General features: G+C 38.5%; 1 protein-coding gene across 5 annotated transcripts; it reads left to right on the plus strand.

The window, feature by feature from the left end:
- The first annotated feature begins 9,946 nt into the window (after positions 1-9,946).
- LOC135641303 (polyadenylation and cleavage factor homolog 4-like) lies at positions 9,947-19,086 on the plus strand. 5 transcript variants are annotated; one of them, XM_065156627.1, is made up of 8 exons: positions 9,947-10,529; positions 11,234-11,335; positions 11,645-11,908; positions 13,812-14,056; positions 14,162-14,588; positions 15,445-16,437; positions 16,516-17,051; positions 18,369-18,642. In XM_065156627.1, the coding sequence occupies exons 1-7, from the start codon at positions 10,221-10,223 to the stop codon at positions 17,047-17,049; spliced, it is 2,874 nt and encodes a 957-aa protein (XP_065012699.1). In that variant the 5' UTR covers positions 9,947-10,220; the 3' UTR covers positions 17,050-17,051; positions 18,369-18,642. The 5 variants fall into 5 exon arrangements, 4 of the variants coding, with proteins under 4 accessions (XP_065012699.1, XP_065012696.1, XP_065012698.1 ...); XR_010497720.1 differs by adding an exon at positions 18,768-19,086 and having other exon boundaries at positions 10,101-10,529; positions 13,812-14,588; positions 18,369-18,458; XM_065156624.1 differs by having other exon boundaries at positions 13,812-14,588.
- Positions 19,087-20,873: the final 1,787 nt, after the last annotated feature.

Consider the following 20,873-nt stretch of genomic DNA (forward strand, 5'->3'; position numbering starts at 1 on the left):
CTGCAGTGGCAATGGCGATGACACGGTATTCAGCTTCAGTTGTAGACCGTGCGATTATCTTTTGCTTCTTAGAACTTCAACTGATTGGATTAACGCCAAGGAAGATAATATACCCCGATGTGGATGTTTGATCATCAAAGTTGCCTGCCCAATCGATATCAGCAAAGGCATGAAGATGACGTAGAGAGTGTTTACGAAGAAAGAGACCATGATTGAGGGTCCCCTTAAGATATCGCAGGACTCGTTTGACCGCAGACCAGTGTAGAGTAGACAGCCTCTATATAAACTATGATAATTTGTTGACTGCAACGGAGATGTCTGGATGGGTGAGAGCTAAGTACTATAAGGAGCTAATGACTTGTCGATATTGAGTGAGCTCCGTAGTAGAACTTCTATCAGATAATTTGAGGGAGCCACTAGTAGAGAGAGGAGTTATAACCGCATTTGTATCCTACATGTTTATTTTTTATAATAAATCTTGAATGTACTTTCTTTGTGAGAGAAAGAGACCGGAAGAAGTGAATGTAGCTTCTACGTCTAGAAAGTAGTTCAAGGGTCCTAGATCTTTAAGCGAGAATTGATCTACTAACTATTTAATGAACGTTTGGATTGCTATGGGATTGTTGTCTGTGACAATGATATCATCCACATATACCAAAATATATATTGTGTTACTATGATGTTGTCGTAGAAATAACGAGGTATCAGATTTAGAGTTGAGAAAGCCAATTGAAGTCAGAAAAGAGCCAAGTTCTGTGTACCAAGCTCTTGGAGCCTGACAAAGTCCATAAATAGCTTTTTGCAGTTTGCAAACATGCCTTGGGTACTGAGAATGAGTGAAACCAGGAGGTTGTTGCATAAAAATAGATTCAGTTAGAGTCCCTTGTAAAAAAGAATTATTAACATCTAATTGTCGTAATTGCCAGCCCTTAATGGTGGCCAAACTCAGGATAAGTCAGATTGTAGTCGGCTTGACAATGAAATTAAATATCTCAGTGAAATCAACTCTAGGTCTTTGATGAAAACTCTTTGGCAACGAGGCGTGCCTTATATCAGGCAACATAGCCATTTGGGTTCTACTTAATTCAAAAGACCCACTTATACCCGATGATATTTTATGTATGATGAAAGGGTATTAGATCCCATGTTGAGTTATGGAGGAGGACATTATATTCATCACATATGGCGGTACGCCAATGTAGAGATTTTTGGGCTTGAGTGAAGGTTGTGGGTTCAACGATGGTGGATGAGGAATCCATGATAGCATGGAGGTCAAGGACTTGACGTGATTTGAAAATACTACTCTTAGAGTATGTGATTATAGGATGGTTGGAGACTATGGGATCGTGAGATTGTGTTGTTGGAATAAGTGGTTGAGAGTCATTGACATAGGTCGAGTCAGGTGGAGGTACGTTAGTATAACTTGACCGAGAAGGAGGTAAAGATAACGATTGTGTTTCTGAACTAATTACCCTAACATTTGAAGAAGAAAGAAGTGGAGTAGGAATGGAGGGAATGGGCAATTGCTGAACTGGAGGAGTGATATAGTGTGGATCATGAGAGGAGGAACTAGACGATGTCATGGGAGGCTCGTCCGGTTGGATCGGAGGTATACGCCAATGAGGAATGGTTAATGAAGTGGTCTGTATGGTATGATTGGTATGAGTTTGGAAAGGAAAGATAGACTCAATAAAAATAACGTGACGTGATATAAAGACTTTATGAGTGTGGAGATTATAACAACGGAAAGCATTATGTTCAAGAGAGTAACCAATAAAAATGCAAGGATTAGATCGTGATGTTAACTTATGAGAGGCATATGAACGTAACCATGGATAACATAGACAACCGAATACTCTGAGTTTACGAAGGTTTGGGGTTTTGTGAAATAGTGTGTCAAAAGGGGACTGGTATTGTAGGACTAGCATAGGCATTCTATTAATAAGATAGACGGTTGAAAGGCTGCTATCCAAATGTTTGAAGGCATGGAGGCCTGATGGAGAAGTGTGAGCCTAATTTCTACTATATGCCAAAGTTTACGTTCGGCGAAGCCAACAAGTTGAGGAGTATACAGGGGATACTTGAGGTGTTTGATACCACAAGCTGAGAGATAGGATGCCAGGGCTTGATATTCATCGCCAGCGTAAACCGTTTTGATTATAGACTGAAAGTGGTTTTCGACCAACTTTCGAAAAGTGGGAAAGATGGTCGAAACGTTAGATTTATGGTGAAGAGGATAGAACCATGTATATTTAGTGAAGTGATCTACAAAAATGACATAAAATCTGAATTTATCAAAAGACAGGATTGGGGCAGGGCCCCAAACATCTATATAAATAATTTCAAATGGTTTAGAGGAGGAAATGGAAGATGAGCCAAAGGGTTATCGATGACTTTTATTACTAAGACATGCATCACAATGCGTTATAGAACTATGCGATTTAAAAATAGGAAGAGAGGAATGAGAAAGTAATTTCTGCTGAAAAAAGGATGAGGGATGACCAAGACGATGATGTCACACATCAACTGGGGCAACAACGGAAGAATGAACAGTGGGTTGGGTAATTTATGGAGTTGACAGCCATTCGTAGATGTTGCCTCTATTCGGGCCCTGGACCAAGGATGCCCTCGTGCTCAAGTCCTTAACAAGAAAGGAATCAGGAAAGAATTCAATTGAAATATTTTTTATGTTTGCAAAATTAAGAAACAGAAATGAGGTTGTGTTTAATATGAGAAGCACATAAAACATCATTGAGTGTAAATATGGTAGTATCAGAAGTAAGCGTTGTGGAACAAGTATAAGTTATAGGAAGTCCTTTACCATCACCAATGATGACATCTTCATCGTCGCCATAGGTGTTGTGAAAGACAAATTCTGAAGATCAGCGGTGATGTGATAGGAGGCACCAGAGTTGATAATCCAATTGAGCTAGCTAGTCGTCGGAGCAGTTAGGAGATTTGCCTGAGGCCAATGGGACGGAGTAGGAAGGCAGGCTCGAGACCGATAAACTTTAGCGGAGTGTCTGATTTTATCACACAATTGGCAGACGACCCGTCTTTGGTGGCTTGGTGGGGCATGATGCTAAGACGGACAATTATTGGAGTTGCCACTTTACGAGAAGTTATGATTAGGAGGATAAGGGGGGTTTCGCATGAAATCCATAGGATCAAGATATGTATTGGCCAAACCTTTGGAGGTATTCGGAGGGTACCGAGTGCCCTTCCTCTTAGACTTATGACTGACTTGAGTTGTAATAGTCGGTCCAGGCAGTTTATGCTAGTCATATGTGCCCAGCAAGCTAATCACGTGAGTGATGGCACGTGTGACTTGATACATAATCTTTTTGTTTATTATATTTTGGCGTATATCACTTTATAATAATTGCATATGTGCATATATATATATATTGTGATGTCCTTGGATTTGTGCAATGGGAATCGGATCGTGATGAGATCACGATAATGAGATCGATTCACCTTTAAACACACATCCTAAATAATCCCGGTCATAGGTTACTCGAGAGGGACATCGTGATAACCGGATAGACTGGTGTGCTGTATACCCGTCCATATGATGGATGCAGCTGGTCTCATAGTTGCTCGTATAGGGACACTAGGGATACAGTACAGGTGCTCATTGGAGAATGAGTTCACTGATTGATCCGCTTACGGAATGCTGGATGGTTGATGATGCTTTATTGTCAGACAGCGATTCCGTAGTCCTAGTGGTGTATCTGGTCCTTAGACTTGAGATACCAAGGATGTCCTGTATGAGTGCTCCACTCTTTGATACCAGACTTATAGGTTTGGCTGTCCCCAGATCTAGTACAGCTGGTCATTGGGAGTGGTAGTTGACCTTACGAGGGCTATTGAGTGTCAATAGAGGATCATCCACTCTCGGCGTCATGAGAGGAATATCCTATGTGTTCTTGCTCAGACAAATCCCTGGCCAGGGTCATTCGGGTTGAGAGAGAAAGAGTTCTCCGAGAGAATCCGATTAGAGCGAGACTCGAGTAGAAACCGTATGGGTCTGACAGCACCATGCTCGATATACGGTCTCTGGGATATTATATGGATGAGGGACTATAGGTACATGGTAACTGAGGACAGACAGGTCCAATGGATTGGATTCCCCTGTATCGTCTGGGGACTACGGCGTAGTGGCCTAGTACGTCCGTAGTCGATGAGTCAAGTGAATTATTACAGAGATAATAATTCACTCAGTCAGAAGGAGTTTTGACAGGTATGACTCATGGCCAGCTCGATATTGGGCCTAGAGGGTCACACACATATGGTAGGCATTGCGATGAGTGGAGGTTCGGATATGAGATATCCGACGGAGCCCTTGTCTTATTGGATGCAGATCCAATACCCACTAGGGAAGGACCCATTAGGGTTTGACACGGGATCTCTATAAATAGGAGGGATTCACAGCCTCATAGGCTAGAGTCTTTGCTTGCCTTTCCTATTCTCCTCTCCCTCTCCACCTCAGAGTAGGCCTAGAGTTTTGAGGAGCGTCGTCGCAACCCTGCTGTGTGGATCACCGCTAGAGAGGAGGACGCTTGACCTCCTTCACCCTCTCCTAAGGATCTGCAAGGAAACAGGGATATACGATCTCCCTAGGTAACATAATCTCTATACGCAGTTTTGTGTTTTGCGGATTTTTGCGCACCAATCTTCGCACGACGACGAACATCTTTTTGGGAATCGGGGATTTTTGTTTTCTTGTTCTTCCGCTGCGCATATGATGTTGCCCCCCAATGATTTCCCAACAGTTTATCCTCATGCTTCAAATACATCTCATAATCAATCAACTTGTCATATAGTTCTTCAAATGATACTGGCATATCGCATGCCCGAATTGCAGCAGCCAACTCCTTGTATTCGTCTCCGAGACCATTAAGGGTATGAATGATGATCTCATCATCACATAGGGAATGACCTATCAAAGCCAAATCATCGATGATAACTTTGATATTTTGTAGATAATCAATTATAATACTTCCCTCTTGTTTTATCACCATTAGCTTGGACAAAAAACTGAGCTTGCGAGTACGCGAATGATTCGCCAAGGTAGTTTGCAGTTTAGACAATGCTTCGGCAGCAGTCCCACATGAGGATATTAATAGAGCGACGAATCCAGCAACTAAGGCTTGAATAACTTGGAGGATGAGACGATCTTGACGCAACCACAATTTGTGAGTCGGATTTGGTACTAGATTGGGTTCTCCGGGGATATTGATCATGGTTGGTGGACAACTGAAGGAGTCATCAATGTAGCCGAGCAAGTCATATCCAAATAAGAGATTAGAAAATTGAGCCTGCCAGAATGCATAGTTACCACCCTTTGATAACTTGAAAGGGAGTAACGTAGCAGCATTGATGGAGATAAGCCTTGTAGGAGAAGTACTATAAGTCCCTGCAGAAATAGTAATTGGAATATCAGAATAAGATAAGGAAGACATCCCAGACATTTTTTTTCTCTTTTTTTCATTTTTTTTGCTTTTTTTTTTTTTTTTGAAGAGTGATCTTTACAGAAAAGGAGGAGGGAGGGAGAAGGCTTGAGGGATCTCTTGCTTGTGGGAAGAGCAAGAGTAGATTACTGCTGCTGAGGAAGAGGTTGCAGCGATGCTCGAGGAAGCTACAATGATGCTACAACGATGATAGAGGAGGAAGCAGCAGTGATGTTGTAGCGAAGCTAGAGGAGGAGAAATCTGCAGCGATTAGAGGAAGAAATCTGCAGCGATTAGTGGAAGAAATCTACAATCGACGAAGAGGGTGATGCTGTCGGAGAGAGATATCGCGAGAACAATAGCACCCGAGAGAGATGCTACGAGAACAGCAGCACCCGAGAGAGAGCAAGCCATCTAGTGTGTTAGATGTTAGCTTTCTTTCTTTTCTCTAGGTAGTGGTAGCAGAAAGAAGAAAAGAGGGGGAGGAGGCAGGAAGAGTGAGAGACAAGAAGAAGGGACGAAGCGATGGATGGAAGTCGACCTTCCTCTTCCTCACTCTTCTTGATCTCCTCGCTCTGGATGAGGCCTTCCTCTTCCACGTTTGCGTCGGTAGAGATCGGCCAAGTGGAGATGGGACTGGCGAATGGGGAAGCGGGTCTGGTGGGGAAGCTGGTTCACTTCGTTAGTGCATTTCTACTGGAGGCACCAACAATGATGTCATGGACATAGTTTGCATTGATGTAGTCGATGATGCCTTGGAGATATCATTGTCTTCCGGAACTATCTCCGCATCTGCTCCTCTTGAAGACTATCAACAAAGATCACGTTGCTCTGATACCATGTTGAAAGAGGATAGAAGATATAGATTATGGAAGAAGTTGTATTGCATTGAAGTTGTTCTCTCCCTATTTATTCTCTCTCTATTTATAGAGGGAGGTTTTCCCTCAACAGATAAATTTCCTCAAATCAAAAGAGGTCACTGTATTGATATGTGTGTTGGGTTCAAATTTTCTATAATGTTCTTACGACCTCTTAATAACAAATTGATGTAATAAATTTTGATCATAAAATATGATATGATAAAACTGATTAGACTTTAATCAAGATTTATGATCTTCAATCAAAACGAATCTGCTTTTCTCTTTTTCTACATTTGCTTTCTTTTAGATGTTGTCATGTGATAATTTATTATATATATATAGAATATTTTCTAAACTAATTAAATTTATTTGGTTAATAAATTAATTAAATTACTCTTGCATCAACTCTGCATTAATAAATTAAATTCATTTCCAGTGTCATGAAACTTTATTTCTTTCTTCCCAAATGTGCCCAAAGTAAAAAAACATAAACTATATCACCAAATGCTGATATAAGAGACTCATCCTTTTTTTGACTAGTCAAAGCAAGCATCACTTATGTTGTCAGAGTTTTTCACGTTAATCATTGATAATTCCTTTGAAGGTCACTATAGATCGAAACGATAATTGCTTGCTTGCTTTCTCTCTCTCAACAATCCTCTCAAGGTAACTATGATTGAGATTGGATGATAAATTTTTGTTTATATTTCTCCATCGATAATCCTCTTGAATAAATGATGGTGGAGATCTCCGATAAATCCTTCTCTATTTTTTTCTTTCCCAATAATTTTCCTGAGATGGATGACGGCAAGTTATTCCACAACAACAATCTTGTCTTTCTAATTCTATTATTTTTTAGTTAGGAGAAGCTTAACAATACCCTCCATAAATTAGAGGAGTCCAGGGTTTACATTATTGAGCTAACAGCCCATATTTAGCCCGAGGTGGGCTTATCAGCCCATAGCTCACCCTCTCTTAACCTAATCCTAATTTATATTAGGGGAGGGTGTGGTGGTTATAAAAAGATACAGAAATAGACAACAAAGAGGTAGTTTTTGACAGCTCACCCTCTCTTAGCCTAACCTTAATTTATATTAGGGGGGAATTAGGGAGGATTTAGATATTGTGCACAGTGATATAATCCTTGTATCCCAGTTATTCTCTTGTTATTCTTGCTAGGGTTTTGGACAAAAGATTGAGATTTATATATCATTGTTATTATAGTAGATTATCTCTAGTTTGCCTCGTAGTTTTTACCCTTCACATTGAAGGAGTTTTCCATGTATATCTTGGTATTCTATTTGATAGTGGTTCCATTTAATTCCGCTATGTGTTATAGCCTGCTAGTATTTATTCATGTACAAATTTTTTTTTTTATATATCTCATCATACATGAACCTCTATTTTGAGGAGTTATTATTTTCTAATAAATTTGAGGAATCGAAAAATATTTCTTAAAATCTACTAGGAATGATAGTAAGATATCGAACATAATAATCTCCAAATTATGGAAACAAGTCAAAGTAGTTATCACTTGTGTTCTCGATGCATTTTCACGTTAATCATTGTTAATTCCTCTAAAGGTCACTACAATATTGGATTCGTGCATGCACTTTGTGCTTATTGCCAAATTTTTTATTCTATTTAGATTCCGGCAGAACAATTTCCATAATTTGTATAGACCTTAGTGTCAAAATGTCATGTCCAAAGTTCAAGTAGCTCAACCTTAAAATCTTTACTACAACTAAATCATGACTTATTCTCCTCTAGGTCTAGTTAACATCTACTCAAATAGAAGATTTTTTTTATAAAGAGTTGATGCAAAATGTTGAGAAGAACAAAGAGGATTCATTGAAATCGTCGAGAAAGAACAAGTTATATTCTTGATGACGAAGATCCAATCGATGAATCCTTGTTTATTCTTCTCCCTCCTGATCATCCTTTTGAGTTAATGACAATGATGAATCCCAACTTCCTTGATGAATGAATCCTCTCGAGTTGATGATAGTGAAGGTCAGATCAATGAATCCCTCTTTATTTTTCTTCCTCCCAATAATCCCCTCGAGATGGATGATGAGAAGTCATCCCTTACCAAATTGTAGGAGTCAAAGTTATAAAAAGGTTAAGAATACCCTACACAAATTGTAGGAGTCAAGTTTATATCAACCTACCTCCTGAGGAGTTAGTGTTTTTTGATAAATTGGAGGAAACAAAAAAAATATTTTTTAAAATCTACTAGGAAGGATAATCAAATGTCAAATATTATAATATTTGAATTACATAAGCAAGATTTTATCAAGGTAGTAGCTTTACAGAAGAAGTTGACAATAGGAGAATAATAATCTTGTTGTTAGATTTTTATAGTCAATGAGATATATAATATAACTAATTAGATTCCGTTGAAATATTTTAGCCAATAGAATAGAATAGAATTGCAAAGTATGATTCCATAATCTTGATGGGAGGAAATCTCCTAATATCTTATCTTAGACCTCTCGCCTATAAATAGACAAGACTTCTAGGGATTAAAGACACGCACAAACATACTAATATCTTATCTTAGACCTCTCGCCTATAAATAGATAAGACTTATAGAGATTAAAGACACGCACAGACGTACAAGACGGTACTTTGCAGATCAAACAGAAATATCTGAAAATCAAACAGAAATCTTTGAACAGTTGGCATCAAAATTTTAATCCTAGCATAAAGGTTATTTTCGTATTTTAATACAACATATTACATATTTTTATGCTTTCACTTATGTTTAACTATTACGATTAGATTTTATTTTTTGCTAAAAGAAAAAAAATAGCTTCCTAACAAGCTTTTGTTGAGATCTTACCCAACAGAAGCTCTAATATCAAATTTAATGCAGGGCAAGTAATAACAATTTTTTTTGATAATAAAGGAATAAAAAAAGAAATTTAAAAATAATTAAAAAAGATAATAGAAAAATAAATGGATAACTATATATCAATATCAAGGAGTTTATACTAACTAAACTATCTTTAAGTCTATAAGGGGTATGTCAAAGTTATTATATAAATCTCATGTTATTCTTACTATCATAACAATGTCATATATTTCTTTTATTTCTCATCACACAAAAAAAGATTTGACATATGTGTAAATCCCGTAATTGACGAGATCGATTCGATTGTGTTTCATCTTATAAATATGATTATGATTATATTGCACATAACAGACAGATAATAAAAATATAAGTTTCCTCCTTTTGTAATGAATTTTTAAATCAAAAGATAATTATGTTATTTTTGATGAAAACTAAATTAAGTATGTAATGGAATTATTTCTTTTACGTTTCAAGATCAACAAGGCTCCAATGACAAGTTGATGCGGGTCGGATTCAGCAACGACCGGATGTATCTCGATTCCGTAAGCGGGTCGGATCTCCGACATCGGGCCAAACCCAAAAGCCTAGTATAATTCAAAACATTAACCATACGACACGCGGCGTCACTCGCATCATTCACCCGAGAAAAGAATAAGCACATGGCGACTGGGTCCCACAAAGGATCACGTTTCTCGAGTAGCACGAATCACGGAGCGGTCGAAATAGTGTGTTTAACAAAACAATTCATGATCATACATTTCCCCCCACCAAAAGCACTATAAACTCACCCCCTTTTTCTGTTCTGATACTGCGCTCTGCTCTGCTCTGCTCCTCTTTTCCTCTTCTCTTTTCCAGCGAAACGGTTGGGCTTTACTGAAGAAGGGGGTATGAATAAAACAATTAAATATAATTCTCTTTTCCCTCCCCACACACACACACACTCATTTATTCCCCTCTATGGCTTCTCTCGATCCAAACCCTAACCCGAAGTAGAAATCCTATACAGGGAGCGCGAGGAGCGGGGCGAGGGGCAGCGACTCCGGCCCTCCCATGGAGGAGCGGTTCCCGTCCTCGCGGGAGAACCCGAGGGCCGCGGGGCCGACGTCGCAGCGGCCTGTGGCGCCCTCGATCACGGAGCGGTTCGGCGCCATGCTCCGGGATCGGGAGGAGAAACTCAGGGAGGCCACCGGCGAGGAGACGGTCCTCACCGCCGATGACATAGTCCGGTGCTACGAGGACGTCCTCTCCGAGCTCACCTTCAACTCGAAGCCCGTCATCACGGATCTCACCATCATCGCCGGCCAGCATATCCGGTACGCGGAGGAGGTCGCGGACGCCATTTGCACGCGGATCCTTGAGGTGGGATTTTTCATGTCACGTCGGTTTCGACCTCGGATGCCGCTCCTTGAGTTCTTGTAGACGGTTGATCTGATTGGGTTGTGTGTATTGAAGAAAATTTGGGTTCCGGTCAGGTGGGAGAAGGAATAAAAGGTTACTCCTTGATGGGAAACTTGTGGTCAATTCGAGTTTGTTGGCTTGTTTGTTGCGTAGCATTGCAAGCATCTCGTTTGCTATATTTTATTTTAGCATGATGTTCAATGTAACCCTAACTCCAAGATCTTTACTTTTAGTCTTTCGTGCATGCATATGATTGGCCGAGGTTGATGTGACTTCCGTACACGCTTATATCCACTAAAGCGAGATTTTCTATACAATCAATTTAGGACTCCTGTGGTGATGATAGGAAATGAAAATGGGTCCTGTTTCACCTTTAATTAAACTGGGAACAAGCCCTTTGAGCAGGCTTATATATTGCTTGACGTAGGATTCTTTATGAAAAATAATCTTTAATTAACATGGATTCCGTAGTTGGTTCTTGTTATGGAAGCTGAAATTGTATGGCTTAGACTGCTTTGCTGTTCTTCTTCCTAGAATCAGGGCAATCAGGCGAGTTGTATACTATTTTCTTTCTTTTCTCCCAGCTAAAATTAGAAGCTGTTCTCCATTATTCTCATTTTACTACATGTCTAAAAGGGTTTTATGCTTTATGGATTTGTGTTCAGGTAGCTGTGGATAAAAAATTGCCTTCTCTATACCTTATTGATAGTATTGTGAAGAACATAGGACATCATTATGTGAGAATTTTCGCTGCTCGGCTTCCTAAGGTGAGCATCATGGTGCATTTGGCATATCTTCATCCTCTACCACCATGTTCGTCTTAGACTTTTAGCGGATTTCTTGTAGCTTATATCAATCGAAAGAGGGTTATGTTTATCGTGCTGTTAAGTGTTAGGAAATATCTTTGCTGTCTTACTGCAGTTTTCCATGCATTGGTTTAATGGCACACAGTCTGCTATATTTTCTTAATCGATTGTATTCTGAAACTTGCATTTCTTATTCTGTTAAATGATGATCAGAAACAATAAATCTCATTTTGTTTCTCTTTGGCCCTCTTTTGTTGGTGTTTATTAAAGGTTTTTTGTGAAGCATACAATCAAGTCCATCCTACCCAGTATTCTTCTATGCGTCACCTCTTTGGGACCTGGTCACAAGTCTTCCCCAGTAAAATACTTAAAAAGATTGAGGATGAACTTCGATTTTCTCCATCTGAGAGTAAGAGATCATCAGGGATCACAAGTACCAGGCAATCAAAACCTCCATCTCCTCATCACTCTCGTGGTATTCATGTAAATCCAAAGTACTTGGAAGCACGACATCAATTTGAACAATCTGCTGTGGTAAGATCCAAATATCCAATTACTGTTATGCAAATGCAAGCTCAGTGTCATGATTAAAGAGGTAGACAATCTTGACATTTTTCAATCCTTCGATGCATGTTTCCTCCTCTTTGAAGCTTAATGACACAGACACATTCAGTGGACCCATGCAATAATGTGCAGGAGTCTGATTATGAATTGTAATGTTTGGAGGGACTTGCTTCAGAGAACCTTGAAGCATGGTCTGATTCTACTTTAAAAATTTTCTGTGCACTTCTAATTTTTTTACTTAATGCTTTTTCATGTCTCTAATAAATGTGGAAACATTCTAAAATGACTGTTTTAATCTTAGCTGGAGGCTTGCTAACCAAGATTTATGATGATCTTCAATTATTCATTATGCAGAAGTTTGACAATTATATTAATGTAACATATGTTTTCTCCCTCTGTTGAAACAATGTTCCATTATTTGGCCGGTTACACTGTACTGCAAAAGGGAACATAGTTAAAACATAAGAGATAAAATTGTTGGAGTATTGACAAATGACCAGCTTGAACTGGTATTCTGCAAAAATTTGGGAAATTTCACATTTACTTATTGTCAGCATTATGGTTCAGATTATAGGATTGGTTAAGATTTATACTGGCAATTCAAAGATTCTTTGAACTTTGCCAATCTTTTTATTTGTGTCTAATCTCACCATTCTTTTTGCAAGCTTTTGTGACTTGTTTTTCTTACTTCTACCCTATTTTCTTGGATATTGCCTTCTCTCTTGCTCTCTCTCTCTCTCTACATACACACACACACACACACATATATATACTTACATATGTATATAAAGTATCATGGATTTGAATTGCATAAATAATCTCTCCAGATAAAGTTTTGGTATATTTGACCATACCTAAATCCAACCTTCTTGCTTTTGCTCTGTTCTTGATTCATTTTATTTTTTATCAATTTATTACCTATGTGCTGGAGTAGGGAAAACAATATTCTATTTTATGTGTCAGCATGTAAGGATATTGCTTTGTGTAGAGCTCAATGGGGGAAAAGGGACCTATGTAGCTTGCTATAAATAGTTGGGACATTACAGCTTGATGTTGGTGTTGATGGCAACATATGGTGTTTACGAGGTGGATAAAGCTTTCAACCAAATGAATATAAAATAGTTATGATGGTGGTGTAAGAACGAATCAAATGCTTATTAACCGGATGAGAATATGAAGTTTGAGGATTTCATGCCACTATACAAAAAAAAAACTTTCCTGGGTAACTCTCTTGGGTCTTAGCATGAGACAAACTTAAGTACTTTGCTGGACCACTCTGGTCCAATATACTTCTTCTACACCTCTTCTCTTCCTATACTTGTCCTCCTCCTCTTCCTCCTTGTGCCTTCCTCCCATTATCATTCTCCTCCGTCTACTCTTCTACTTGTGCTGTTTCCACTCCTAATCTACTTCATTGTTTTAAACCTAAACCATAAACTAGTTCAAATTTTGAACTGATTTGATGCAATTTTTAAGAGGCTGTTCAATTATGCTATGAATTGCACCAGTATGCCACCTTTTATGGTCTTGGCTTTATACTGGAAGATTTGATTCTTGAATGGAGGACTCTGAAAGAGACTAACTTTTGATTTCTTTTCCAGTTTTCCCCAAACTGGGGCTCTTATTCTGAAATCCCAATTTTGTTTTATAAATTTTCTAGTCCAGATTGTATTAACCAAATGTGGTCAAAAGCACCTCCATGACTGTGTGCTGTAAGCCTGTGACACTGACAACAAGCTTGTACAAAGAGAACAGAGAGCAGTGGTAATTGGACATCTGATGGTCATTGCTAGTTGTTCTAATTTAATCTAAATGTCTCTTTGTTGTTTCCTTTTCTCTGTGCATAATAGAGTCATATTACTTCTCTTTGCAGGGTATACCACATACAAGTGTTTCTTCTAGTTTACACGTTTATGAGCAGAAACCCTCCAAACAGTACAGTGAATCTGATTTTGATCTACCTGAATTGCTACCCCAGGACCTTGGGACATCGGGGGCAGGTCCACCTCAAACTGCAATGGTGCATGCGTCCTCAGCGATTGGAGCAGGAGGGTCAATGCCTCATTTGAAGAACAAGATATCACTGTCATCATCTCCTCCAAGAATTGGTGTGAGAAGGCATGTTTCACCACCTAATATGAGATTTTATAATGGTATTTCTGCTAGGAAGATTGGTGGAATGGCTTCTCCATCTCATTCTGGATTTGTGTATGGACCTGGCAGAGTTAGTGGTCCTAATAGTCGGGCTGACAGGAGCAGGCCATCCAATGAAGATCCTTATCATGTAGAAGTGTCCATGCAGCACAACCATAAATATGGATATGGCAAACAGCATCCAAGAGACTTGATTGATGCATATGGAAATCCTAGAGGAAGAGTTTCTTCCTATGAGAAGTTTCCAAAGGTTCAACGTCTTGATGTGAATGGCATAGCCAGTGAAGCAGCCACCAGAAAATGGAAGAACTCCGATGAAGAGGAGTATGTCTGGGAGAGTATGAGTCCAACTTTAGCTGATCAGAGCAGAAGGAATAGCCTGCCACCATTTGGACCTAGTTCTGGAAGCATTAGCAACCGAACTGGTATATCCATATCTAATCCTGCAATGCTGGAAACAGATTTTCAAAGGCACAGTTGGCCTGTCCAAACCCAGGTTCGTGCAGCCGATGATTCCTCTTTTATTGTTGATGATAGGATTACTTGCCATTGGGGTATTGACCGTAGCATTATTTTCCTTGTCTACTTTCTGTTGCCACTTTAGATTATGGATAAGTCTATATTATAACTCATATCTAATGCTGCCTCTTCTAGTAGTTCAAAGTTCTAGTACTAGTTATACGTGAAGAATGACTATTAAATGTCTTTTAGATGATCTTTTGGCATGTTCAAAATGTTTAAATAAGTTGCCTTTTAGATGAAACAGCATTTGGCTGCAACTGTTTCACCACAATTTGTTTTTGGTTACCTTTTTTATTTTGATCTAGGACCAAAGCCAGTTTCTATGTAAATTTTTGCACAATCATCTATGCAGATTGGCATATTGGTAGCAACCCATAAACCACTGATATGGACCAGGAGGGATCAACAACATCTCAGCACTTTGCTAACCCACCATTTTTTTTTGTTTATAAGAAAAGATCCAAATACTTATTCCTTGATAATTAGATTTTGTTAAACATTGTCTATCCCATTTTGAATATTTAGGAACTGCTGAAACTAACCTGAAATAGTTGACATCACTGATGGTGTGAAAACAGAAACTTGTCTCTTTGCATGAATTTTTTTCATTTGTTCTTTTCCTTGGGAAATGTGATTGCACAATCAAAGTTTACTAGAAATCTGATTACAAAGGAACCTGGCATGCCCTTTTTTCCTTTTCTTTTTTTCCTGCATTGAAATATCTAGTTTTTTTTTTAACACTAGTCCTTTGAAGCTAAGCCTCTTACTAAGTTCATAAAAACCATAAATAAACAAGTATTAATTGATAGTTGGGATTGTACGTGTTGCAGTCTCATCCTGGATCAATGATGAAGTATCTGGATGGTACAACAAGTCAGACTGGGTCCCCCCCTCACCATCAGAAGTCGAACCGTACTCAAGATTCTGGAAAGTTTAGTTGTCTGTTCCCACAGTCTACGCGGCAGAGCCTTAGCCCAAGATCACGTAGCACGGCTCTTGCATTAGGGGGAGTGGCACCTTCTATTGGTCAGAAACTCCCTGTAGCACATGATAGCTTGCCTGACATAGAACTACCACTCCGGAGCTTATCAAATGCTCATGATGATCCTTTGAAAATAAACACAGCCGTGATAGATAGGCAATCAACACTAAGACCATATTCACCTCCTCAAGATATGTTGCCTTCTGCTCATAAATCTCAGTCACTGCCTTTTCTCTCCATACCTCCAAATCAAAAGCTGGTCAATGGTCAACTTGATATTTCTGAACCTAATAAGTTGCTAATGAACCAAGGAGCCGACCCACGTATATTTGTGCCTGAGAAGCAATATGATATTGTTGATAAGTATAGTTCAGAGTCAGTTAAATTTCTCCATTTTCCCTACCAACCTCCTAGTAACACGCATCTGAATCAGCAAAGTCAGGTACAAGGAATTTCTATGCCAATGCGGACTCCAGAGACTTATTATGGGAGTATTCTCCCACCTGCAACAGCCCTGGTTTCATCTTATTTAATGGGCCAGCCTGTAAAGCACTTGCAAACATTAGGAACTGGGGTTTCTGTGGTTTCTGTTTTGCCATGTTCTTCATTTGCCACACCTTCTGTTACAGTGCACAGAACAATTGATACATCATTACATTTACATGGTAGCCTTTTGCCACCTTTGCCTCCTGGACCACGTCCTGCCTCATCACAAATGGGACCTACCCCTCAAACTATGAGTTCCTCAATATCTAGCTCTCCTGCAAGTGCTTATTCAGGCCTTATTGGTAGTCTCATGGAACAAGGGTTGATATCATTGAAGCCATCTGTCCAAAGCCAGGTACATCAATATTTCTTATGTTGCAATCTTTGCCTCAAATGATGTTTCTTTATTGAAGCATGTGCTGTAATTTTACAGGAAACTTTGGGAATTGAATTTGATATTGAACTTCTTAAGGTGAGGCATGAGTCTGCAATTAATGCTTTGTATGATGACCTTCCAAGGAAATGTGCAACTTGTGGCCTACGTTTCAAGGGCCAAGAAGAGCACAGTAGTCACATGGATTGGCATGTAACGAAAAACCGGATATCAAAGAACCGTAAACAAAAGCCCTCTCGCAAATGGTACGTGAGTGCAAAGGAATGGCTAAGTGGTGCAGAAATACTAGGAAACGATGTTGTTCCTGGGTTTTTGCCCACTGAATCAGTTTCAGAAAAAAAGGAAGACATAGAGGTGGCAGTTCCTGCAGACGAAAATCAAAATGTTTGTGCATTATGTGGGGAGCTTTTTGAGGATTTTTACAGTGATGAGACAGAGGAATGGATGTATAAGGGGGCAGTTTATTTGAATGCTCCAGATGGATATATTGAAGGTTTAGATAGGTCTCAGCTAGGTCCTATTGTCCATGCCAAGTGCAGGTCTGAGTCTAATGAATGTTCTGTACAAGCATGACGGTAAGCATATGTTGTTTTACACTGAGCACTGATAGTTATGATTTAAGATGCCATATTTGTAGTACTGGTTGGACATGAATACTGAAGGATGTTAAATCATGGCTGTCCATGTTGTATTGTTACTATGTGCCCAAATTCTGTTTCTGATTTAAGATGAATGTCAAAAAATTTGATATGAAGCCTGTAAATTCCAAGAACTCACACTAGTTCCATTGATAATTGTTTCTGAAATTTGATTACCTGTAATCATTTCTCTCATTGTGGATATGTCTTATCTATTCGCATGGTAAGTTGAAGGTTTTGTTAATTTTTCTAGAAGAAAGAACAAAGCATTTTCCAGTGTTTTACTTTCAATACATATTGTTTTCTTTTTTGCTTTGATTTTCTAGAGGTATTTGCCTTTTGTATGATGATCTTGTCCCCCTTAGTAGTTGTTTAGTTGGATGAATTTTGTTCTTGTAAAATATTTTAATTTGTTAGAACTCTTTAATTAAGTGGATTAGATGTGAACATCTGATGTAGTTATGTCAATTCCATCAAAATTGGGCCATCGATGGTTTCTTCTAGGGTTCCAATATATTGATGGGAGGCATTTGTAATATGCTTGATATTTATGATGAAGCAATATTGCAAAACATACCTACACTGATCACCAGCCTTCACTTGTGAGGTTTCAGATCCTGAACATTAACATATTACATTAGAGAAACATGTGATGTTTAAAACTCTATAGTACAGTAGTGAGTTTGGGACTAAATTATAGGTTTTCTTTGTCTTTTTCCTTGTGAAATTTAGAACTTGGACATTATATTCAACATCTATTTTAAAGGAATCTGGCTTAATCTTTTTTTTGTTATTAGACAAACAACTTTTTAAAATATTTCCACTATTTGTAGTGGTTATAATAACGAAGCAAGTGCATCAAATGATACATGTCAATTGCTAAAGCTCAATAAACTAGTGTTTGAATGAATTATGTTGTAAAAGATTTTGACGTTGAGAATGCTTGAACAACTTCTTCATGGTTGGGGGACACTGATTGTTCTGTCTCTAGTTTTGAGGGAGGTAGTTATGTAGCAGAGCCAATAATGAATATGACTATTCTTTATTTTGCAGAAGATTACCGTTGCTTGAATGGACTTGTTCAATTAGACCACCCAATGATATCCTTTTGGATAGTTCTGTCCTACAACTTCTCCGATTTTCTTTTGAGTAGCAGTGCCTATTTTAGTATTATGAATTAATAGGTCATATGTTATGTGGCTTGTTGAGGATCATCCCGCTATTGTGACACCATTCATTTCTTACTGTAAGCAGGGAAACTGACCCCAGATGTCATCGGCTCACCAAATTGCAGCATTAGGTTATGTAACCTGTAAATAACTTGGAAGAATTGAGGGCCACATGGTATGCAAAGCTTCATCTCTTTCCCATAATGGTCAAGCCAACCTACCATGGCATAATATTCATTACGGTACATGTAAATTTAGATCTGTGTACCGACTGTACCAAAGTCTATATGTTTAATCCATCTCTTCTTTTACTCTCTTGTGCTTTTACATTATATTATGAAAAGCTTCATTTGATGCTATGTCTAAAATTTTAGTGGTGTGGTGATGTGGTCTAGAGAGTAACATTTCTCTTCTCATAATTTGACTTTCTGTGTCATTATTTTCTTCTATTCCCCGTTTCTCTCTTTTTTTTCCTCTTGTACAGTGTTTTGCAGGGAGAGTAAAAAATTTTGAGTGTAGCAATTTACCTTTCACCGGTTGGTGGATGAGGATATGTAAGCATGGACAATGCCTCTGGAACTGTAGCAGCAGCGGCTATGGAACTATCCTTTCCTTCTTTTTTAAACAAAAAAGCCTGAATCTGACAACCTGAATTTGAAGTGTCATGATTTGTGGCTAAAGATATTGTATGTATTTATAAATCTCCACATCCCTGTCAAATCTTTGCATCTTAAATGCCTTGTCAAGTCTGTCTTTGGTGACAAATGCTTAGTTGTAATGGGAAGATCATTGTTCTACATCAATCAGACAGACTCTTTCTGTTACTATGTCAAAGTACGTGATGCATTAGTTTTTGTTCCACTAAAGGTTGTGGAGCTTCCTCGTTCATGTGCCTCTGTGATGGTTATTCTGTTACTGTGACAAGTGTTCTACATGGTCTTTGGCTGCTGCAATCTGGTAACAGTTTTGGTTTTTACCAATCTCATCTGTAAAGATTACTAGTCAGTAGTTTGCTCTATTGTTGCGCAGTTGAACTTTATGTTTCAGTAACTTGTGTGCAATGGGAAGATCGTTGTTCTGCATGAATCAGATAGATTGTTTCTGTAACTATTTCAAAGTACGTGATGCATTAATTTTTGTTTCACCAAAGGATGGTCAGCTTTCTGGTTCATGTACCTGTGTGATGGTTATTCTGTTAGCATGACAAGTGTTCTACATGGGCTTTGGCTGTGACAATCTGGGAACTGTTTTGTTTTGTTTTGTACCAGTCTCATCTCCGAGGATTACCATGCAGTAGTTTGCTCTATTGTTGCACAGTTTAACTTCATGTTTCAGTAACTTAATTATAGTTACATTTTGTTGCACTTGATCAGTGGTCATGTACACAAAATCGTACGGGGTCTATAGAAGGTTGATGTAGGTAACCTTATCTCAGATGATGTTCTCATGTCTTGAATGCTTAATACTCAAGACAAAGTTTGTTTACCTAATGATGGATCTGTTGCTGGTGTGCCTTTGTTTCAACTGTAAAGACTTTTTTCTAACTGTGATGACTATTTCAGGTTCTTCCAGCCACTTGCTCCCCCATGGGGAATGCTTGCTGGTGCGCCATTGTTTCAAGTCACTGTTCAAAATATTTCAGAGGATTTCCTGTGTGGCATTTCTTCCTCAACATCTTATCATCATTGACTTGGTATGTAGTTGTTCACATTGCATCTTTCTTGGCTTACTTGTCAGTGCCCTATTTATTCAACTGCAAGTAGCTCTCACACAATAAACAACTCATCACTATGTTGTCTCCTTGAACACTAAACTGCCTCAATAAAGGATCATTTGAATAGGACCATGGATCATGCTGTGTTGCTTTATTCATTCCACTGGCACCCGCAACGAATAATTATTAAGATGGTCTCTCGAGTCTAGAGTTGGCATGATAGAGTTTGATTCCTTTACTTCTTGTGGATTGGTTAAGATGATACCTAACATACTGTTTATTGTAGTTATTTAATAGCAAATTCTTCTGAAAAAAAGTCATCAAAATGTTGTTTGAAGTGTAACGATTGATCTTACTAAAGCTCCCATTTTGTTTCAATATATTGCTAAATGCAACTAGATTGCACCAACATTCCTCTTGCATCTAACATTGGAAGCAAACCTTGGTTCATGTAATGTTGTTAATGCATTGGAGCAGCATCAAGTTCATAATTTGGCCTTGTTGCTGATACATGGATTCAGTGGTCCTATGACAAATTTATGATTGAAGGTTTAATATATACCAACACCTCAATGACTTGATACAGCTTTTTTTAAGGATATTGGTAGAAGTTGCTACAGAATCTACTTGATTCCTTTTCCAGTCTCTCACAGAATTTTATCAGATCACTGTTTATGTATACATTTTAATCACGTTATCTGTCTCTTGACAAGATGGATAATGTGAAATCACTGTATTTTGTATGTTAAATATGGATTTTGATTTTATAAACAAAATGTTATAAGTGGCATAATGAGCAAGAGACAAGTCTTTCTGATAATTAAGATGAGAAAGATTTTAATGAAGAAACAGAGAAGACTTACCTGATTAGTATAA

This window comes from Musa acuminata, chromosome BXJ3-6 (assembly GCF_036884655.1).
Source record: "Musa acuminata AAA Group cultivar baxijiao chromosome BXJ3-6, Cavendish_Baxijiao_AAA, whole genome shotgun sequence".
Lineage (NCBI taxonomy): Eukaryota > Viridiplantae > Streptophyta > Magnoliopsida > Zingiberales > Musaceae > Musa > Musa acuminata.